Source organism: Mustela lutreola, chromosome 4 (assembly GCF_030435805.1).
Source record: "Mustela lutreola isolate mMusLut2 chromosome 4, mMusLut2.pri, whole genome shotgun sequence".
NCBI lineage: Eukaryota > Metazoa > Chordata > Mammalia > Carnivora > Mustelidae > Mustela > Mustela lutreola.
In genome coordinates this window covers 100,239,134-100,263,354 of record NC_081293.1, presented here as the reverse complement: position 1 = coordinate 100,263,354, position 24,221 = coordinate 100,239,134, and the positions used below count along the sequence as shown (strand labels likewise).

The 24,221-nt window shown below is 43.0% G+C and overlaps 1 protein-coding gene across 4 annotated transcripts in view; it reads right to left on the bottom strand.

Annotated features, from left to right (window-relative positions):
* Positions 1-3,288: 3,288 nt before the first annotated feature.
* HECW1 (HECT, C2 and WW domain containing E3 ubiquitin protein ligase 1) overlaps positions 3,289-24,221 on the bottom strand; it is a 467,220-nt gene continuing 446,287 nt past the window's right edge. For all 4 annotated transcript variants that reach the window (XM_059170590.1, XM_059170593.1, XM_059170591.1 and 1 more), the window contains 6 exons: positions 21,978-22,076; positions 21,270-21,399; positions 15,946-16,092; positions 14,656-14,770; positions 14,065-14,263; positions 3,289-6,732 (listed from right to left, as the gene is read on the bottom strand). In XM_059170590.1, coding sequence (XP_059026573.1) covers positions 6,621-6,732; positions 14,065-14,263; positions 14,656-14,770; positions 15,946-16,092; positions 21,270-21,399; positions 21,978-22,076 — 802 coding nt within the window. In that variant the 3' untranslated portion in view covers positions 3,289-6,620. The remainder of the gene's footprint in view (positions 6,733-14,064; positions 14,264-14,655; positions 14,771-15,945; positions 16,093-21,269; positions 21,400-21,977; positions 22,077-24,221) is intronic.

The following is a 24,221-nucleotide window of genomic DNA, read 5'->3' as shown; positions in this document are numbered from 1 at the left end:
ACCCTTTGGGAAAAGATGGAAAGAAATACAAATTCTTGAGTATTTATAAGATGATTAATTTCAACACATTTTGACACTAATTCACTCAGCAATTCCAGGCATTAAAATAAATCTCTTTCTAGCACTCATCTCCCAGGTCCTCAATGTATGAAGTTTGTTTGTTTGTTTGTTTCTTTCTTTCTTTCTTTCAAAAGATTTTATTTATTTATTTGACAGAGAGACACAAAGGGAGAGGAAACACAAGCAGGGCAAGTGGGGAGGGAGAAACAGGCCACCTGCCAAGCAGGGAGCCCGATGTCAGGCTCGATCCCAGGACCCTGGGACCACAACCTGAACCAAAGGCAGATACTTAACCACTAAGCTACCCAGGCGCCCTAGGTATGAAGGTTCTTAGGCTGATTTGGTTATTTCTCATCCCTTCTCTGTTACTATTTCATTCCTCTTCAATGGACCCAATGGCTCTTGTTTTCTTTTCCCCGTAGCATTTTGCTTATTTATTATTGTTTTTTAAATGACATCATACCTTACTCATGTGGGTAAGGAGCTGTGGTGAGGTTGCAGCGGGAGGGACTTTTCATATCAAAAACAGGGGTCAAATCTCACATGAAGCAGAAGAATGAATTGCGTATTGCTAGACCATGAACTCCTTGAGGTAAATATTACCATTTTCCCCTGTACCCAGGACAGTATTCAATAAATGGTTAATTCAAGGAAGGTAGTGTGTGGTGGTGGTTGAGTGTTTGGCCTCTGGAAGGAGCCCAGCCTCTCATTCAGATTTTGGCTATATCAAGATAATCCACTGATTAAATAGATGCCACAGGGGCACCTGGGTGGCTCAGTGGTTTAAAACCTCTGCCTTCAGCTCAGGTCATGATCCTGAGGTCCTGGGATTGAACCCCGAATCAGGCTGTCTGCTCAGCAGGGAGCCTGCTTCCCTCTCTCTCTGCTTCCCTCTCTGCCTGCTTGTGATCTCTGTCAAATAAATAAATAAAATCTTTAAAAAAAATAGATGCCACAATATTAATTATTGATTTATATAGTAAACTATTTTAAAAACCAGTAAACTTACAGGCAATGTTTTTTATTCCTTTTGTGATTTTTGTAAAAGCAATAAAAGAGCCTGGTGAACAGTGTGGTTCTAAATATAAGTTAGCTTTTATTATTACTACTACTACTGTCGGGGCTGATGACATGTGGCAGGAAGGAGGATAGCATGGGATTGAATTGTGTCCCCCATAAATAATACTTTGGAGTCCTAACTCCCAGTACCTCAGAACATGGACTTATTTGAAGTTAGGGTCTTTACAGAGGTAACCAAGTTAAAATGAGGCCATAGAGCGGGCCCTAATCCACTATGACTTGCTGTCCTTATAAAAAGGAGAAATTTGGACACACACGCACACACATACACAAACACACACACACACAATGTCACACGAAAATGAAGGCTGGGGTCTCTAAGCCTAGGAAGGCCAAGGACGGCCAGCAAATCCCTGCAAGCTAGGAGAGCGGGATGGAACGGATCCTCTCTCAGAGGGAGTTAACTCCACCATCACCTTGATCTTAGACTTTCAGGCCAGGTGAAGCCAGTTTGTGGTCCTTTGTTACAGCAGCCCCAGCAAAGTCATGTGGAGGGTCTGTAGCCATAGGCAGCCCATATCCTTCTTTGGTGAGTTCACCCTGACTGGATTCCTGGCCATACCCCATGGCTCGCCAGATGGATAATTGCCTCCCTCTCTCACCCTCCTGGCCAATTTCTTCATGGTTATACCAGGTCCAGGAGCTCAGGACCCCAAGGGATATTTTGCGACAGGATATACCTTTAGCCCTCAAGATAAAGCCTGGTGGCCTTGAGCAAATCATCTCTCCTGGCCCCCAGATTCTTTACCTCCAAGAGAAAATTCGTCAGACAGGAGTATCCAAGTGTCTCTCCTTAGCCAAAATTGTAATGATTTCTGCAGCAGTGATAAAGGTTAGCCTGAGCTTCCATAACTTTCTCTTCATTAATTGTTAGAGAACTGTCCTCTACAAACATACCTAAATTGTGTCTGGGCTTTAAGACACATGTGCCTTTTTTTTTCCTCCCACAGTTGTCAGCACTGTGTTGGAAAAGCATGGCCACAGAACTGGGGAGATCTGAAATCTAATCTTGATTTCAGAATAATGATCAGATTAAAATATCAAATAATATCATCTACTGTCTGCAAATTATGGTTTAGGCTAATTTTTTTCTTATGCCTTAAGAGAAAAATTATTTTCAGTTAGAATGAATCTAAAGTAACCCAGAATGTGCATAAAAGTGCAATATTGAGGCTTCTCAGGACTTTTGGTCTCTCAGTCCTACCCACACTATCTGATATTTTTTTCCTCCTCAAAGAATAACTCAGCTTCTGACTGCCCAGTGACAGCCACACAGTTTGTCTTTTACGGACTCCCAAGACCATGATGATATTGGGAGCTCCGGTACGAGCCACTGGACACAACATTTTTGCCTACTGCTCTTTTCTGGGGGGTCACCCTAGGTGTTGGGCTGTAGCCTGGAGTCTTTGTGGAAGCATCGCGACAGGTAGGGATGTAATAAACCCATGTGTGCCTGGTTCAACATGAAGGACACTCACAGGCACAGCCCACGTGGCTTGTGTGCTGTCCTAACAGGCATACAGAAGGAACTCGTTACAAAACCTGTTCCATTATTCATGGATTTGTGAACACGTACTCTGCTCTTTTGGTAAATAATTTTTCCAGGGATGGTTTATCCCAGCAGCTGACCGCCTTCCGTGCTGTTTTACTGCTTACATCCAGTGAGAGCGTGGGCATGACACAAGCTGTTACGCGTTGCCCTAGACTTCTGCTTGCAATAAGGAGGACACACGATGCCATACCAAAGTGAGTTTATTGACATTCCTTGAAGGTGGTATGATGGAAGAGAAAGCTCGGCCTGAGTATCACGTGACATTTTTCTTGTTGATGGAAGCAAAAGCAGCCCAACTCTGTGGACTTCTCCTGCTACTGACTAGAACAAAGACTTTGAACAAAACCGTTATAGACATTTCCTTAGGTAAGTTGGAAGCTGCAGGAAGTAGGCTAATGGAACAAGATTTACTCTATACACTACCTCTAGGCACCTTTTTTTCTACGAGAACAAAGGGACTACATGTCACTAACAGGAAAATAACATTTTCTCTTTTCAACCGTATGATGGGTAGAATATCCATCCCAGATTTTTATGATATAGTATTGCAGTAGTTTTAATACTGGACACTGAAGTACATAATAATAATAATAATAATAATAATAAAGCACCACATTTTTTATGTAAAGTTCTAACTACTTTCATTTGAAAGTGTTTCATCTTGACTGGGAAAACATTTGTGGCAACTGAGAAATTTTTTGAACCCAAATTTTGGACACATGGTTTGACACATGGACTGACAAATATCATAGTTGGAACATTAGAATTGTTCTGGAAATTCTGGCTTATCAACTTGCCACACAAAGATACTTACCATTAATAGACATATGGTCATGTATTAAAAGAGAAAAAAGATTTAAAAATCTGCCAAAGGATCCCTTTTCTCTTTTTCTCAATTTCCTCATTGCCCTTTAAACAATTGTGCTACGATGGTAGTAAAAAAAGTTCTCATAACTGCTGCCAACTTCCATACACAGGAAGCTATGAAGAACTCCTGACCCAGCAGAGGCAGTTTCTGTCTTTGTATGATACAATAAAATGTCCTATCCATGAAATTATAATACTTCATAGCATTTTACAAGTATTTTTCTACTTGAAATATATGTTTTCTCTTATTAATTGTTGTTTGTTCCCCAATTAAGCTTAATACACTCTTACCAGAACTAGCTCTAAAAGGTCGTGTTTTAGGGGAATGGTGGTTTGTTAAGTGATTGATATTATTATATGTCTCCATGGAGAAAACTCATACTTTAAATGAAAAAAGAAAATATAGTGGTAACAAAACAGATCTGCCTCGCTGGTTGTATCATATGATTGGGGGATGCTCACACCTCCAGTTGGTGGAATTAATGGCATAATTAGACACACACGATTTTCATGTATTCTAGCCTCATATATTAGTGAGTAATAGCTAAAGAAGCATCACTTGGAACATAGAGAAATCATAGGATCTTTCCATAACAACTGTATGTACTGCTTTTCTCTTTGTTTACCTTCCTTCAGGATTCTACGCGAGGCTGTCACAGAATCTGGGACCCTGTTAAGCAAACTTTGCATCCTTTCAGCTGACTTTGACATCGGTACTTCTTCTTGGAATTTTATATTTTTACGAAATACTGATCCTGCAAAGCTTTGTGGGATACATTTAGAGTCAGGGCATCCAGTGGGAGGAGGGGGAACAGGAAGAAGGAAAACTTAGTTGACAAACCATTCATGTCCAAGATATCTACCTCTGTATATTTCCTAGGATACCTCGTTCCTTCTGTGTATGGGTAGAATGGGTATCAAGGAATCTAATTAATATGTTAATTAGATATTTGTGTAAATTGCAAAGCTCCCCAGGAGCCTGTTCCGTCTTTTGAACACCTTCCTCCCTTGCCAATGCCTAACAAATAAGGTAAGTACTAAAAAAGGAATCAAGTGATTGAATTAAGAGTATTTACACATGGATAACACCAAGTTCTAAAAATGAAAGATGCCCCCTATGCTAGAGATGCTGTTCAAAGAGGTAAAATGGTGAGATGATGTGCATTATTCTATAAATAATAGCTCCCTTGGAACCCATAACTTTTCAGATACGGAAATGTGTACTGAATTTTATAGATCCCCCAAATTTATGTTATGTGACTTACACATTCCATCTTATCTTGGTAAATATTCTTTTCAGACAACAACAGAAAGCTCAACTTCTGTAACATATTATTTCCTGATTGACTATGGATACACAGCAGCCAGGGGTGCATTATAAAGAATTCTTACTAGAAGAAGTTTCCTTTTGGAGCCCAGGAAACATAATGTAGTGCCTGGACACACACTGATACCATGAGCACAAGGCATGGCTTCCTGTGGGATTAACTCTGTCTTACATTTCATTTCTCACACTTCTCCCTTGTTTAATATATTAGAAGTAACAATGTGACATCTCAACAGTGGGGGAGGGGCCTTTAGCTCTTCTTTTCCCAGTAAAGAAAAACACTTTCACTTATGACATATTTCAGACAACACGGATAACAAGGTTAGAAAAATAGAAATGACCATTAAGTTTAGGCTTATTCCAAATGTAATCAAGAGGTTAGTCTGTCTCTGGAGCCGGCAACTGTTTTTCTGAAAACACTTGAGTTTTCTGAGCTATCTCCTCACTGAGCGGTGAAAGAAACTGGATATTTATTTTGACAAAACTACGTGCCTTTGGGGTGTTAGGTGTCCGCTCCAGGAGGATTGCTGCGGACGAAGGAGGAATATTATATTGCCCTTGACCCCGAACAAGCACCATCACTCTCTGCAGCTTCTCGTTTAACGTGTCCCCGTGGACAATCCGATGTGAAGGAATTCGAACACCACAGCAAAGAAAAGTTAAAAAAAAAAAGCAGCATGAAAATAACAACATCAAAGTTAAAACAAAAGTCTGTTTGCCATTTCCCTTTAACAAAAGCCATGAGATGATCTTTACGTTTTCTTTTCCCTTTGCGAAGGAGAACCATAGCTTGGCCAAACAGAGCAAAGCAAAGGAAAACAGAATAGAACCCCGGTATTCAAACCAACCTAACGTGGCCTTCTTCCCTCTCTCCTGCTCGCTCTGTCACGTTCTACTGCACATCACCATGGGGGTGGAAGCCTCGGGCTTCAGGCTACGTAATGAGATCTCCTTCATGTGCACAAGCTTCTGCTTCTTGGTGGTGAGTGTTCACGGGGGCTGTGCCCCTCCTGGACTTCTCTAAACTCAGGCTAAGCCACAATCCCCACAACCAACGAGATACACTATGTTGCATCAGCAGGGGGCGTTTTTCCCATTGTTGTTACTTGTTGGAAAGTGTGGTATTTGCACCATATGTCTAAGGCCAGTTCCAGCTGATGGGACTGATGCCACACAGGACTCATGAGTTGAACGTATAAAAATTTCAGCTTTGCCACTGCTGTTTCTGGATGGATGGTATGCGTGGGGCAAAAGGAGAGTGGGAGGAAAAGAAATTGTTGATTGGCTCCTAGACCTGGAGTTGGTTGTTAGAAATTATAAAAAAATGGTGGCTCTGCTCAGAAGAAGACATGGGCGTATAAAAGCTCGGAATGCTTAATGCTCAAATTTCCCTAAAATTATATAAATGGAAGTAAACTTTGATTACCATTTGGTCAAGTGTAGCATAGTTTGCATTCCTATTTCACTGTTAGTAATGGAGGTATGTGGAGATACACACAGACCTTGAGATGGCTGCTGTTTAATATTGCATACAGGCTAGCAGTTCATCGAGAATAGAGGAGATAAGCCTGAAGGTTGGATCTCAGAAGAAGGCAGTTCTTCATGCACAGCTTTTGTCAATCCTGATTTGGTCTGAAAATAAAAATCATGGGATACCAAAAATCAAAGGAGAGTTGATTTAGGGAAAGGGCACGGGGATCATCCCAGGAAAATGTCAGGTGAGTTTCCAGGTCCTCATTCAAGTCCAAAGGTGCTGGTTTCTTCTACTGCCGTGAGCAGCTTTTCATACAACATGGAGTATGAGGGATACGGTGGAAGATCCAGTCGGTTGAAGCACGTGTGTGCCCTGAATGGGGAAAAAAGATTGGTGAAGGCGTTTGCATGTATCTGTGATCAGAAGCTATGAAGCAAAAGGGAGTACAAAGTGAGCGAAACCACGATTTCGGACCACCATGAAGTAACTAGTTTTAATCTTGCAACTAAGAACAACAGCCTTCCAGACACACATAAACCAGTTGAGGGAGGAGAGTAATGGTAACAGACGGTTTGCCTTCATAAGCAAACCATACTAATGCAGGGCTGTACTAGAGGATCGGTCGGCTTCTCTGTGGGTCCGCTCTATTCTGCATCTGAGCGGTGAACTTGGATGTGACCAGTGAAGGCGGCCGAAGCATGATCGTTATTAGAGGATCACAGTTCCACGTCTCCTTGTCCAGCTCTGATTTCTGGGCCACAGTAAACTACGTGCATCAGTGCACGGCTGCCACGAGATGCCCTGGAGTCTTGACATCCAAAGCTCCATCAAGTCCGGTGAGCCCTGGAGACGGTCAGACTCCCCCACTTGCAGTGCGACACAGCTAACCTGACACGGGCACGTGGATTTCCAAGGACAGCTGAGCTCATGGACTAGTTTTTCCTGGTTGCCCGGATCATGCCTGCGCCCTGGGTTCTGCCTTACTTGTCCTATCCTATATTCATCCTCAGGGCCCACGCACGACAGCACCTGGTTTGGACAAGGAATGGTTTCCCCCACCAGGACCAGATCCTGTGTCATCTGTATGGGGTTCAGTGGAGAGCCCAAGAGACCACAACAGGTGCCTCCTGTGGAACTTCAAGTCACCTGACTAGTTTCTCCCTGTCAGATGGGCTCTGTTTTCATGGACTCTCTGGTTGAGGCCATGGCCTGCATTAGGTAGGGAGGAAGGTGGGTGGGTGCCGCTCGGTTAACTGAATGCCTTTTGCTCCCTCGAAGGGGCGGTGTGTTGCAGCGGTGTTTTGAGAAGCCAACCAGCACAAAAAGGGGCACATTTAGAGGAAATGAAATAAAATAAAAAATAAAAGAGAAGAAGATAACATATCACAACTATATATATATAAACAAATAAACAAAATTCTAACTGAAGAGACCATTCTCCCTTCATCTGAATTTCATTTGGGATATGGAATTCTTCTAATTACAAGATCCCCAAGGAAGTTGTGTATTGTTTATACCTTTGTTTTCAGAGTTCCAGATGGAGGCTCAGGGGAAGGAGACTGTTGTGTTTGCCTCTCAACATCCATTCCTCCTTCGCCTGGTCATAGCTCCCTCACTGTCCTTGGGAAACTACCCCCCAAACTCCTCCCCTCACAAGCACCAATGGTGAGTAGAGGATAATAGTGCATCTGGCCTTAGGCCTCAAGGACTTAACTGGGAAGAAGCATAAAAACAGACCAAGATTAGTAGAGGTCTCAGATTATGATCTAATATTTCAGTAGGCCTAGGTTGACTTCACAAGAGAATAATTAAAATATTTTACCTAAACTAATTTGAGTAAAAGTGAAAAAGCACTCAGGAAAATGAGCAGGATGACAATGTCAGCGGCTTCTCTATGTTTAGAAAGATTAAAACTACTTTGGGCTCTGGCTAGCTATGTTAAGTGGGGCAGGAACATCCCAGGTATGCTTTTGAACCTAGCTGAATTAGTGAGGTGTGAGATGTGAGCAGACATCATCATCTTGGTTTTTATTTATTTATTTTTTAAGTGGCACTCATCAGTGGAAATGTTACAGCAAAAAAATCCCTATTTGCAAACCAAATGAATTCTATATAAGGTAATTTCTGGGAATAATCTGAAAGCATTAGCAAATGGTACTCTTTAAGACCTTGTGTGAACACCCAGAGTTTCTCTGAATGGCTTTTACTGTTTTTATGACCAGCTTTGGTTAACACTCTTAAACAGATTCTAGTTTGTGAACTAGGATGAACATACACAATCCAGTCACGGTTCAGTTTTGCATTCTTAGATGCTCGCCGTCCTCCTGGAGTGGTTCTGCCCGCTCAGAGCTCCTGCTCACTTTCCCCCCTGGGCACTGGGCCCCATGCTCTGGGGTGCATTGGGGTGCTGGGGAAAGCCAAAACCAGGGCTGGAAGACGTCTCTTTCGACTGCAGTCTAGCCGCTTATTAGCTTTATCCCCTTGGGAAAGTCAATTAGTCTTTCTGAGCCTTAGTCTTCTCCCTTGTGAAATGGGGGTAATAACATGTTCTGTGTGCCTCGGGGATCTGTTGTGAGGAGCAATGTTAGAATACACGTAAATGCCTCTTATAATCCGTGATTCATCATTTAGACACAAGGTTCTCTCAATGTGGCCACAACTGCGGATGACTGCAGGAAGCATGTCGCACCTGTGGGGACTCAAGCCCCTTGGCCTTCCGCACATGAACTCCTGGCAGATGAGTCACCCGGATTTCCCATTTGTGCGGTTGCTATTTTGGAACTCCACACGGATCTTTCCAATCCTGCCAGGTCAATTTTCACTCGGTTGGTGTTAATCTAGGATTCCAGCATTTTGCGGTTAATTCAGGATTTAAATTGTGTCAATCACTGTATTATTTGCTCTTTAATTTGTATCATCTGCACTACTGATCGCCCTGTCTCCTCTTGTATCATCTGCACTACTGATCGCCCTGTCTCCTCTATTTCTTTTTTTCAAGTTACTGATGAAGATGGTAACCAAGGCCAAGGACAGTATGCTTCTCCCCCCAAGAGACCACTTTGAGGCTGGTCAAAAGTAAACACTACTAACATCAGGCAAATCCCTGCCCCCCGCGGCTGCTTGTTCAGCAAGCTGTGAGGCCAGTGTTCCAAGTCCGGTCTTCCTACGTGCCGTCTTCTTCCCCACCCAACCACAGCCTCACTCTGTGATGCTTCTCACTCTTGCCACTACTGAACCCACTCTTTCTCATCCTCTTTGAGAACCTCTTGGTTCCCAATCCAGGGACCCATTTCTCTACCCTCACTTCCTCGGGCACTATAAGAGCCTTCTTGAACATCTCTCTCCCCTTGGCTTCTCTGGTTTCTCAGTGGTTGGCAATTTCTTTTCTGAACTCCCAATGGCTCCCTGAAGCCTTATGGTCCGCAGAGCAGGGTTTCTCAGCTTGGTACCACTAACATTTTAAACGAATTCTCTGTTGGGAGGGGCTGTCCAGTGAACCAGAAAATGCTTAGAAAGATCTTTGGCCTCTACTTGCCAGATGCCAGTAGCACCTCCCCCTACAACCAGAAACGTCTCCAGACTTTGCTGAATGTCCTGTAGGGGGGCAAAATTACATCTCCTAGCCGGCTTGAGAGCCATCCCGGCCCACCTTAACCAGGCCTCCCCCTCCCCCGTGCTTGTGCTCAGTGAAGCCTGTGGTTAGAATTCCATTTGCAACTTTTATGCTAATCTGCCCCTGACCCACAGTTCTGTAATCCCTGGTCCCTACTCCAAATGTAAACCCTGAAGTTTGTCTCCTTTCCTTTATTCCATCTCCATGCTGTCTTGTGCAGCGTCTACTCTAAATTCCCTGCTTTTCCTTTCTTTGGCGCCTCCCCAGTCCTTGCTCCATAGTAAGGAAACTCTCCCACTCTTCCTTTCTGGACATGACTTACAAGTCCTAGCATCGCTTCCCAGTGCTCCTGAGGGAGACAGCCGGCGATCACTCTGCCACATTCTGGGATGTGGGTGAGCCCTGCTCACTCCCCACTGCCAGTTCTAGATTGTTATTTCAAATCCTCAATCAAAAATTTCTGTTCTTTTTACTCAGCCATAGCCAAAGGATGGGATCTTGCCATTTGTGACACCAGGGATGGACCTGGAGGGTATTCTGTTAAGTGAAATAAAGCCAGACCAAGAAAGACAAATCCTAAATGGTCTCACATATACATGTAATCTAGAAAATAAAGTAACAATTTTCTAGAAAATCTAGAAAATAAAGTAACAAAGCAGAAACAGACTCATAGATACAGAAAATAAGCTGGTGGTGGCCAGAGGCACGGGGGTGGGAGGATGGGGAAGATGCGGAGAGGGGAGCAGGAGGTACAGACTTCCAGTTATGGAATGGAAATGTCACAATAATAAAAGGCACGATCCAGGGAATACGGTCAATGGCATCGTCATACTGTTGTAAGGTGACAGAGGGTAGCCACACTCATGGTGAGCACAGCATAACTTACAGACGTGCACACAATGCTTACACCTGAAACTAATGGAACACGCTGTGTCAAGTACACTTCAATAAATATGAATAAATAAATTAAAAAAGGGAATCAAATGTTCAAAAAATTCTGTTCCTTTGACTCTCTTAGATTCCGCCCCCCCATAACTACAGTTTTTTTTTTTTTAAGATTTTATTTATTTATTTGACACAGAGAGAGAGAGTCACAAGTAGGCAGAGAGGCAGGCAGAGGGGGAGGGGGAAGCAGGCTCCCCGTTGAGCGGAGAGCCTGATACAGGGCTCCATCCCAGGACCCTGGGATCATGACCTGAGCTGAAGGCAGAGGCTTAACCCACTGAGCCACCCAGGTGCCCTAACTACAGGTTTTATCTTGCATTTTATTTCAATTCAACAGGATAGATTAGAAGATACAGCATGTTATCTGCCGGCAAGAAGGTAAAGTGTCATCTTGAGGAACTTGTATGTCAGACACACACACACACACACACACATACACAAAGCAAATATGCACAGACTGGGTTGTAATGTTATGTAAAAAAGGTATTTCTTTCTGTGGCCTATGGTTAAAAAGTTTGAAAATCAGTGATCTCGAACTATCTTCCATACCTTCTGACCTGCCAGCTAATTATATTTATTAAAACCTCTGGTTCTTTGCTTAAATCCTTCCCATTTCAAGTTTTCCCGCCAAACTATGTGGTACCTGAGTCCACATGGTGACCGGCCTGTTCAATGCCCTAACCTGCCAGCTCCTTGACCTCAACCCCAGTGACTATCCCGCCCATCTGGTATGGAAGTTTCTTCACCAGACACTGTAAAATGACTCCCTGGAAACCACTGCTCTCATAGTCCTCCTTCCTAACCCTCCTACGGTTTTTAGGAGGCAAGGACTCGAATTGATGTAAGGTTTTATTTAGCCTGGGCTATGATTCGGGTTTGGTTGTGACGCTATTTGGCACTCTGGTCTGGGAAGCCAGCTGCCTCTCTATGGGGGGAAAATCTAAGAACAATGTAGTTTCAGACCACCTTTCCTCCCAGTCTGGGCAGTGTGCGTTGGGCTTCTGTTCCCTGGGAAGTCCCGGGTTGTCCTTTGCCTGGTGCTCTGCTAGCTCTGGGCTTCTTGCCATCTACCATGTGGTCTGGCTAGTCTACCCAAACTACTGTTCTTGGAAGTCAGAAGTTATTTCTTTCTTTGAACACATTGGTGAGCTTTTTCGGTTCTTGGATCTTCAGAAAATGTACAGGGAAGACTAGTCAGGGGTTACTATCCAGGGGGTCATTTTTACTGTCCTCCCTGAGGCATCTCAGCACTTGCTTCTTGGGACCCTCTTGGCCCAAGGTAAAGTCTCTGTCTCCCAAAGGAATCCTCTCTGCAGTTTGCAGAACGGCAGCTTTTTCAGGCATGCCTTGGCCTGGATGTGAATAGCTCAATGATAAGCCCGATGTCCATCTTACAGCCTCCTTGTGTAGGTTAATAGTATTAATGTATATTTCAAAGCTTCTCAAAGAAAATATGTATTTAGGCTCAATCTGTGACCTCCAAATGACAAAAGCAATTCCTATTCCCTTTCCTAAAGAGTAAAACAGAGCCTCCTCAGCACAGCCCTCTCCCTGTGACCCACCAAACTATCTTTCTCAATCACATCCCTTGTGAGCATCACTTTGGATATCTTGACCTCCACGCTGGTTCAGCGATCCTTCCTGCTTCAGCTTGGAACTCTGCTCTACTCATTTATTGCCCCCTCAGTGCTCACCAAAGTGCCATCTTCTTGTGGCATGTCCCCTTCCCAACTCAATCGGGATTTGGTCTGTATTCTACATTACAGACCTTCCCGGTACCTTCCATTTACCCTCCTTCTCAGTGCTTCTCCGATTCCACTTCGTATTGTAACTTACTATTACTGGGCTGTGCTCCTTCCTAGACTATAAGCTCTTCTGGGAAGGTAGACGGTTGTGTCTTAGCCACTCTTCAGGGTACACACGATGCTGGTGGGGCGCGGGGGGGGGGGGGTGCGTGTGCTATCATCAAATAGTGAGGCAAACCAATTCCTCTAAAAACAGACTGTTTCCAAATAACCTCATCTACCGAATCTGTCATTAAACTACATAAATGGAAACCTTGCCTTTTTATGCCTTATTTTCTTGCCAGATTTAATTCAGTATGCTCAGCTCTCAGCAGACCCATGCGAATGAGCACCAAGGGTCTGCTGAACAAGTGCATGAAGCCAGGGCTGGAAACTGTGCCAAGATGGTAGGCTGTCATTGACCAGGTGGGCATGTACTCTGTTTCCTGGGCCTCCTGACACTCACTGACATCAGCTGATGAGTCTTCAGGACATGGGAAGGTCTGGGAGGTCTGGATGCCAATCATAGTTCAGTAGATCCTTCCACTAGGATTTAGCAGTAGTGTCCAGGAGGCCATGTGGAATGAGCTGAATTAAATGTGGATCATCTTTTATAATCAGAAAATATCATAGCAGAAGCAAACAATATGGATCAGTCTTTTCTTCTGTCGTTGAACAGTATTTATTACTGTGGTACCTATGCAGAGGTGCCCTTTTATTTCACTGAGCAGGAAAAGACTGCTCAAGGTGGTCGAGGAAGGATCCAGGAAGTGTTAGAACTCGTGGTGGAGGGAATTCCTTCTGTTACATTGCCTGGATCCCTAGTGTCTCCCTTAGTGTGTTTATCTCACCATCATCTCCTTGACAGCTTGCTATACTGAAGTCACTACAGAGACTTGAGATAAACATGGTCTTGTCCTCTCATGTTTCAAAACACAGTAGGAAAAATGTGACACGTACGAGCATAACCATCCTTCCGAGTACAAGTCATGTGCCGGAGAAGGACAGATACAGAGCTGGAAGGCTTCTTTTGGGCTTCCAGCCTCTCCTCCCTCCCTTACTTGCTGAGACATTCCTCCTCAAGTTAAACTGGGCTACAGACAGCTGGGAAGGCTTCCCACAACAGACACACAGGCCATGACACTACAGCCTAAATGCTCTCAGTCATCAAAAAAACAACCAAGAATATGGTCTAAATTCACCTCCCAGAGACTCCTCACGGGTGCCTTTCGCCAATAAGTCATATAAGAGTAACTTGGGTCGCAGGAAAGAATTCCATCCTGAAGGACCATCCCCCAAACCCCAATATCAAAGTGTGTGGCCCTCTTTGGTGGGTTCGTGAGGGCCGGCAGGAGCGCCTACCTGGGGAGAGAGGTAATCTTCCCCCACTTCTCTATGCAGAAGCGCCGGAGCCCATTGCTTCCCCGGAGGGCTGCAAAGCCTTCATAGGGCACACTCGACGTTCCCGTGACGAACTGAAGTAACCTCAGCCTCTGCTCGTTATTGAAGCGCTCCACGGCGGCCCAGAACCAGCGGATCACAAGATGCCCGTCGTGGTAACCTGAGGGGAGCAGAGGGAGGGGGCAGGGAGGATGTGCAGAGAGGAGAGGAGGAAGGGAGAGAGGCGACATGTACCGCAGGGGTGAGGAGGACCGAACTGCTCCTGTTGGTCTGCCAGGTTCTCTAACGTGGGCCTTCACACAGGTCGAAGGCAATCTGTGCACCCAGGTCAGGTTTTATAGCAAAAGCTGATTTACAAAATGGCCATTTTATAAGATTTTATGCTCTGAGGGATGTCCTCAGAGATGTCTGCTTCCCACGTGAACAACTGGGACCCCACCAACCGTTTTCCGGCCTGGTGAGCGTGAGACAAGGAGTGGCTACGTTAATTTCACCGCAGTCTACGTTTTCTTAAAAACAGACAACTGCATCTGGGCCAGCCCTTCGGCTCACCTCCCCGGTACTCCGTGTTATTCCGCCAGTCGTTCAGGTCGATCTCCGCCGTGCCAGCTATCACCAGCTCCAGCTCCCTGGCGTCGAACACGGAGACAAGCCTCGAGTCTACAACCTGAAATACACATTTAGGCTTCAGGTCCAACCACGCTGAAGTTCTAGTCGTTATTATCACTTCTGTGGTTTTACACTAGGAAACGGACCATCACTTCCAACTTTATTCTTTTTTAAACCAATGTACTTTCGTGTTCAAGTTCGAAGTCATGACTTAAACATTCTGAAACACAACCATCAATGAGCTGGGAACTCAAAAAAGGCTCCAGGGTTTTCACTACCTCTGAAAGTCCCTCTCAGAACGCTTTCATGAGCAAATCTGACTTGACTTTCTCTGGTGGCACTGAAGTTGCCAAGTATCATTGCATTTTAAAGGCAAAAGGTCCCCCCAACATGTTGAAGTGAACTGAGGGCTCCTACTATGATCATTTCACTTACAAGGTATCCTCTCTTCCATATAAAACTATGACTTATTTCCTAGAAAGGGCATTCTATATTAAAACAACTGTATTTCCCTTCCTTTCTCCCTTCAGTTCCTTCCTCCTGCCTTCAAAGATCTGGAAGGACCTCCTTAGCTAGGGCTCTGAGCTCTGATTTTACGCTTTGTTTTCAAATAGATCAGACACAAGTCACAGCTCCTCCAATCAGGCTCCTGGTAGACAAGCCAGTGAGCCATGTTGTCCTCCATCACGGGCAGGGAAAGAAAACCTTCCAAGACCCGAACCCCGAGAAAACATTTACAGCGTCTTGTTTCTAAACTGCAAAAGGTTAAGGATATCAACATTTGGTGCACGGGAAGTTGGCAGCTGTCCCTGTCCTCTTGACTTACCACCTTGGTCATGGCACAAAGTAACACTATAACACAAGAAATCTAGCAGGAATGGATAGTGCCCTCCAATGCCTTCAGGTCACTTATTTTCATTTCACTGAATGAAAGGAAACACACAGCATGCACATACCTTGACAGGAGATACTGAGTGTTTTCCTAACTGCCACACCGGGGCCACAGCAACACCATTTTTGTGAAGACATTTTTCACCTACCACAAGAGCTAGGTCTCCCAGAGAACTCTGACCCCTCTGTCCTCTGTCCCAAGGGTGTCCTCTTTGCAATGTGGTGACTGGAGCCGAGCCCTTTGCCTGACTTGGTTCTTCTTCTTTCCCCCTACAAGCTGTGCTGGTGACGAGGGAGGGCCCTGACCGCAGCCTGTCTTCCTCAGCTGGGCCTGGGCCTCACCTCACAGAAGCCCCGTACCAGGGCCTCGGTCTGCTGTACCACACCACGTTCCACCCGCCACTTCACCATCCTCTCGATGTACTCCTTCTTGTTCTTCTCCGTCACCTGGGTGTTGGCCCCTCCGGATTTTAACTCCCTCTCCGTTACCTTGTGAGCAAACAGAAAGATGGCGTTGCTTATCAACTCAGCTCATCTGGCCGTGACACATGTCAATTCTAGGAGGACGAACGATTTATAAAAAGTCTTCCTCACATGGGTTCAGCATTATTGCCTCCTTCAGTCTTTTTCCTTTTCTGGAAGTTACTAAAAAAAGCTCTGGTTCTTTTCAGATGATGGTTTGAGCTGGAAGCTGGAAAGCTGCATTTTTGTTTGTTTTATTAAAGGGAAGCATATTTCCTTAACTCAAGAGGCATAACAGAAATAAAAGGAAAATGCCCCTCGTTGTCCCAGGGAAAGAGATGGACTGGAAAGTCCTTATACTCAATTCCCCCAAATCCCACTTAGATCACATCCTCAAAAGCCACCAGCCTCTCCACCCAGAGCAGGTCATTGGCAGGAAAACAGCAGAGGGTGGGAAGATGGTTTTATAGCCGGTGTAATATTGACTGAAGAATGACAGACTGACCTTGAGAAAGGAAACAGAGAATGACCTTGCCACTTTGTATAGTGGTGCTTGTAGGACAAATGAATCGTTAAGAAAAGCTATGATCTGTGTTCTATCTTTTGAAAGGCAAGAGGGTAGATAACCTGTTAGCCGTTTTTATCAGGAAGTGTTGGGGTGCCTGGGTGGCTCAGTCAGTTAAATGGCTGCCTTCAGCTCAGGTCATGATCTTGGAGTCTCGGGATTAAGCCCCACATTGGGTTCTCTGCTCAGTGGGGAGTCTGCTTCTCCTTCTGACTCTCCCCTGCTCATCGTCTCTCTCTCTCAAATCAATAAATAAAATCTTAAAAAAAAGTGTTGGTGTTTTAAGGAGTTGTCAATCACTTAAGGGGCTCAGCTCACCACTCGAAGCTGTAAGAAATGAGGCATAACTCTATTTAGCCATGGGTTTAAGAAATGTAGATATGTATATTTGGCATTCATTGACTTAGGTACCTAAACAAGCAGTCCACAGAAATCTGATGGTTATTTTTATTTTTATCACATAGGTGACTAGTGCTAGTTACAAAATACTGGCTAATTCTAACATCTTAATTGCTACTCAGTATCCACATTCCATGGAACCTCTGATTTTCAGCTGCCCAGTTAAAAACTAATTGCTAACCCCACTTGCAGCTACGTGTGCCAGGTAACTAAATCTTGGCAGGTACGGTGTAAGCAGCAGTATTGTATGGCCCTCCTTGAAGGGAGGGGCTGTCATTCCTTTGTCCTGCGGCTTCAGGTCCCACCATGATGGCTGGGCCACGAGTGCAGATGCCCACGGTAGGCACTGTAGCCGTGGCTTGTCTGCCTCTATACTTGGATGCGAGAGAAAAATAAACTGTTAATTTCAGCAGGGTCATTTTGGGTTTCCTCACAGACAGCTGACCCTAATCCCAACTAACACACCCAGGAAAAGCCTATGATGTCCTTTACCGGCAGCTGTTCGTCTGCTCTTCAGGATCTCATAACTTGCTAAAAGAAGGGCTAGGACTCAGTTCTCTAGAACCAAAGTCATTGTTCTTAGCGACCTCGTTTGAAGAAGAATGAGATCTGTTTACACTGTGCACAGAGAGACATTTTTCTAGATCTACACCACATCCTTATTATTTTTCATTGGGAACATCATGAACTTCTGAGTTGTTCCTGTGCCCCACACACAAGAGGAGTATGCTTTTGTATTTTCAGTGTTATTTTTTCCCTCTAATTTTGTGTATTCAGTTATGTGTAGCTTACTTCATTTTTCTCTGAGTAGGTAATATGGGTCCAGGGAATAACATTCAAGCGGTATAAAAAGTCATGAGTGAAAAGCAAGCTTTTCTCCCGTCTCATCTCCCAGCCGTGTAGTCTCCCTACCCGGAGAAAACTGCCCTCACTTCTCTTCCAGGGAGAACTGACCAATATAGCAGGGAACATGTATAAATCATCTCCTTTCCCCCATAAATAGCATATTTTATACACTATTCATCACCATACTTTTTTCACTTAAAAATGGACCCTGACAGTTGTCATGAACCAATTCAGAACTGACTTACTCTGTTCTGTTGTTGTTGTTGCAATATCCTGTTCACGATCTATGATTTACAAGGAAGCTGATGGGCTGGGATGTCTTGCACTTTTCAGCCCCGCATCCCGCTGGCTCACTATTCCATTGTGTGAATGCATCAGACTTTATTTAGCCAGTGCTCTATTTCTGGACATTCAGAGTACTCAGATCTTTTGCAACTATCAACAAGGGTGTGGTGAAGATCATAGTACATTACTCATTTGAATCAGGTGTGAATCCGTAGGACAAACTCCTAGACATGGGTGCTGACTCAAGGGCAGGTGCATTTGTTTTTTTATTTTTTTATTTAAATTCCAGTTAGTTAACATACAAGGTAATACTAGTTTCAGGTGCAGAAATTAGTGATTAATCACTTACATACAATACCCAGAAGGGCGGGTGCATTTAGAATGAGGGTAGATATCATAAGGGTGCCTTTCACAGGGAGTGAACCAAACTTCCACTTACTCCCACCTACACTCCTGTGCAGCCATGTCTGCTCCCTACACCACCTCCCAAATGGAATATTGCTAACCATTCCGATTCTTGACAATCGTGTAAGGGAAAACGGCATTTCACTATACTTTAATTTACATTTTTACAACTTGTGAAGGAGATTATTTCCTTTTCTGAGAATCACTTATGTTTTGCTAATGATCTACTTGTTGATCATTGCCTATTGGTCTGTGGAATCTCTTTCTATGTTGAAAGACTAGCTTTAGTCTATTCAATATTATGACGCTCTTACTGTGTTTATGCTGTATTTTTGCCACACAGAATTAAATAGTAATTTTAGCTCACTATGTCAGTCTCTTCTTTAATGACTTTGAAAGTTGTGTCACATCTATAGTAGCATTCCTTACTGGAAGACTAAAAATAAAAATTCTATCATTCTTATTTATTTATTTATTTTTAATAGTCAGCTTTCTAATCTAGGTGGTATTTATTGTGATATAATGAGTTAGGTTAGAAATCTAACTTAAAGAGGAAAGAAGGGCTATATGCTCATATGTTCATAGCAGCAATGTCCACAACAGCCAAACTCTGGAAGGAGCTGAGATGTCCTTCAACAGACAAATGGATAAAGAAGATGTGGTTCATATATACAAAGGAATATTCCTCAGCCATCAGAAAGGATAAATGTCTGTCATCTGCATCGACATAGATGGAACTGGAGGGTATTAAGAAGAGTGAAATAAGTCAAGCAGAGAAAGACAATTATCATATGGTTTCACTTATATGTGGAACATAGGAATAGCAAGGAGGGCATTAGGAGAAAGAAGGGAAAAATGAAGGGAGGGCGGGAATCAGAGGGGGAGATGAACCAAGAGAGACTATGGACTCTGGGAAACAAACTGAGGGTTTCAGATGGGAGGGGATGGGGGATGGGTGAGCCTGGTGATGGGTATTAAGGAGGGAAGAGATTGCATGGAGCACTGGGTGTTATACGCAAACAATGAATCTTGGAACACTGCATCAAAAACTAATAATGTACTGTATGGTGACGAACATAACATAAAATTTTAAAAAAAGGAATCTAACTTAAAATTTTTTTAACTTAAAATTTTTTAAGATGGCTACTCCATTGTCTTAATAAAACTTGCTAAATGATTGAGCTTATTTTACAAATTTACCCTCTACTACAAGGCAAATGTAAAGAATGGGCTAAAAGAAGTCATGCACAGGGAAGTGTACTTCATACTTTCACCTAGTACATGGCAGGAGAGTCCAGTGAACTGTATATTCTTTTTGTTTTTGGGGGGAAGATTTTATTTCTAAGTAATCTCTATACCCAAGATGGGGTTCAGACTTACAACTCCAAGATCAAGAGTTACATGCTCTACCAACTGAGCCAGTCAGGGGCCCAAAAAATCATATATTTTTGAACACATTTAAATGTGCCCTATACAGTTGTAAAAAGAAAAAAAAATTCTCAAATATGGAAGAGGGTATTCTTCAGAGGTATGTTTACACAGAGGAAATTCAACAGAATGTTGACATCTTCCAGGACCTGTCCAAAATTCTTGACTATGGTATGGGTGCCGCCAAGTTCAGTGGGTGCCTCTCACACTTGGACTAAGCAGGCTGCCCATATTTGTGCTTATACTTGTGCTCATAGGTACTTCCAAAGCCTACCAACTCCACTCTCACAACGACCCATTACAAGTTATCACATGTCACAGGCTTTTGAAATCTCTTGTAAATGACTCAGGTTATGGTTAACCTGATAAAACTATAACCCAGAAGATTAAAAAATATATAAATACTGATGGAAAAAATAAGAAGCTTTATCTTATTAAATAATATTTATATACATGCATTTTGGAGGAGCAAATATCTAGATGTGATAAAAAGAAGTATTTTGTAGTGGCACAGATCACATAAATACCTTCCAAATGTATTTCACATTTCATAAAAATGTTTTCTAATCCATTATCACTTTGTTTTTCAAAATATCTATAAAGTAGATCCACGTCATGAAAAGGAAAAGAAGGAAGAAGACATGGGCAGCTTTACTAAAGAAAGTAGTCCTCAATGAATTATATTTTAAATGAATGAGATTCTTTCTTTTCTAGATTAAAAACAAAAGAATGAAAAGCAAGGGCTTGAACAGATAAACGCACACCTATGTACACAGCAGCATTATTCACAATAGCCAAAATGTGGAAGAAACCAAAGCGTTCATCAATAGGTGAATGGGTAAATAAATTTTTTATATAAATAAATAAATAAATGTCACACACACACACGGTGGAATACTATTCAGCCCTAAAAATAAGGAAATCCTATCATGTGCTATAATGTAGGCAAATCTTGAGGACAATGTGTTAAGTGAAATAAGCCAGTCACAAAAAGACAAATCCTGTATGAGGTAGCTAGAGCAGCCGAATTCACGGAAAGAGAAAGTAGAATGGCTGTTGCCAGGGACTGGGGAGAAGGAAATATGAGGAATTATTATTTAATGGCTATAGTTCCAGTTGTGCAAAATAAACGAGTCCTAGAGATTGTACAGCAGTGTGACTATATTCAACAATGCTGGACTACAGAGTTAAAAACAATTAAGGTGGTAAACCTTGTGTCATGTGAATGTTCAACAGTAAAAACAAATGCTCTTTCCAAGCCCCGCATCTCACAAACCTGTCCAAAAACTTCTTCGTTAACAGTGAACGTGAGGTCTAGGATATCTGTGATATTGTTGTCCTTCATCCACTGCAAACTCTGGTGGAACTCCTCATCCAGATATTCCAGGTCGCTCAGATCACAGGGCCTGGATGCATTCCAAGGGTAAAACGTAACCAGTTTGTTAACCGAACAGATGCCCAGTCTGGCTAAAACAACACAGACTGATTCCAACAATTTGATACTCTGGAATATACTGATGAGTCTTTTCAGTGCATTCAATGCTTGTTTTTGAAAATTTGTTTTTCAAATTGAAATCTGAAATTCAATTGTGAAATTGAATGCAATTATTCCAGTAAAAAACATGGGATGATTATTAACTCATGGATTCTTGATGGCAACTGGAGAAATGTTTTTTAAAAAATATTTTAAAACAACGAAGTTTTAGACAGATTAATTCTACTTAATGTAATGCAAAGTTTGCAATATGACTGTAATTATTTATATAAACTGATTCATTCCATTATATGAAGTTTTAATAGTCTTCTCCTATGCTTACATAAAAACTCCAAATGCCCTTATATTGTATTAAAAAGTTTATGTGATGTCTAAGCACTCAGAAAAGTCAACGAACAGGAATGGTTAGGGTAAACCAGGGACAGAGTCCGAGGTACCAGGGAAACCAGGCCTTTGTGTGTGGACCACGGCCTACAGTAATACACTTACAGTCTCAGAAGTGCCTTGTAGAAGGGCCTTGTGAAGAAGGCATCAAGAAGGTACTGATGGATCAAAGCCAGGCCTAGGATACGACCACTAAACCTAAACCTGAAACACAGACAAGGCAGAAAAATTGAAGGGCAGGTGGAAATTCACATTGTTAAAAAATTTAACTTGTACTTGTATTTGATGTGTTTCTTGACAGTATCTGTTTACAGAATTTGCCAATTGATGACACAAGGGAAGTGCCCATTCTCCTCCTTCTTACGCTTTACTGTAAACCACACCTGCGTGCTTGGTATGTACTAAAGGAACTTTCCTCTCCCCCAAGGACCAGAAGACAGTCCTTCTGCTGGAGTCCTCTTCTCAGAGCTGACAGTATAAGGACACAAGAGAAGAAATGCACTGGTAAAGGGGAAGTCTGGAAGCCCAGATAAACAGTCCACACTGAACCTGAGGAGGACCGGAACCCAAGGACATAGAAAGCTTTCTGGACCATGTCTCCTTATCCATTCAAGATTCCAGAGATATCACCTGAAGGTCTAATGTGTGCCCAATATACTCCAGGAGGTAGAAGACTTGAGTATGAGTCCTTCATGGCAGCTGTGCTCAGAGTCAGGAGGAAGAGTTCCGTGGAATCCTGCTGTGGTAAGCATAAGCTGAGACTACACGGCTATTTACTATTGCCACACACAAGCAAAGAACAGGTCTCCGCTGGGAAGAACTGGTCCTGTAGGTCTGGCTACCTCCAGATACATGGGCCTTTAATGATTTAAATCCTTATTGGGGAAAATCCTGGGATTTTTTAATAATATTCTAGAATTTTTGCTAATAACCTGCTTGGCTGATTGCTGGAGCTTGATCCCACGGCTGCCCTGCTCCTAAACCAGAAGCTCGTCTGCTTGGTCTAGCACACAGTTTCCTCAGCATGTGGGCCTTGCCCATCTCTGGCTCCTGCCTCCGAGACTTGGGGTCTCCCTGGTCTCTTTCCATCTAAGCAGACTTTCACCTAACTGTAGACTCTGCTGTGACTTTTTTTTCATATCCCCCCAGTTGGAATTTTCAACTAACCCACCTCCACTACCTTTCATGAGACTTTTTTCAGACTCAGAAGGTTTTCTACCCTACAACTACTATAAACATTGTTACAATGAATACATCCTCTGATCCCATAGAATGAGCATAATTCTAAATAACACTTCATACTGGCATATTTCAAGTGGTCAATTCTTTTCGCAGGAGATAACATGCAAACATCAACGTACAAGTACGATCGACTGGGAAGAGAGTGGAGGTAAAGGGAACCTCAGCGGAGAGGCACTGTGGATGGGGAAGCTTGCAGGGTAATCAGACATCTTGAAGTCCCTGAGGCCAGTGTGCTCCACTAGTGCTTTGTCCCAGGGCTGTCTCCTGACCCGCTTAATAACTGACCAGTCCCCAACATGATGACCACAATCCTGTATATACAAACACAGCTTACTTCTATCCCAATACAGGCTTGCCCCAAAGGCCTGGTAAGGAAGAACTGTAATCTCAGCAGGCAGTAAGTATCCACAGATAGGGAGTAGATGAAAATATTACACAAGAACACAATTTTCAGCTCAATGTTTAAAAAAATGGAATATTCCAGGAAATTGTAAATGTTCTAACAGACTATTAATTATTCAAATCTGTTCAGGAAGAAGCAGAAAACTTAAATAGGCAAAGAACCACAGTATGAACTAGAAAATTATAAGGAGAAAAAACTATAAACAAAATTGATGCTGGGACTGGATACACACACACACACACACACACACACGCACTCACACGTATTTAAAGACATTCTTTCAAATCCTCCATGGATAGATAGAAAACCCTTCTGCTATTTATGTAGTTCCAGAAATCAGAAAAGGACAGAAAACTTCTTAATTCATCATTATGAGCTACCATCACCACAAAATGGAATCTGGAAAAAAGCAAAAGAAAGAACACTAAAGACGTTTCACGTATATATTTAAAAATATTAAAAATTATAGTTAAAACATGAGAACCTACCAACCCATTCCCAGAACAATGCAAAATGATTAAAGATATTTGATTTTAGGAAACTGAGGACAGTTTAATATTCAGTATTCTATTAACAACACTATTGTTAAAATGAATTATGGGGGCACCTGGGTGGCTCATTTGGGTAAGCCACTGCCTTTGGCTCAGGTCGTGATCCAGGAGTCCTGGGATGGAGTCCTACATTGGGCTCCCAGCTCTGCAGGG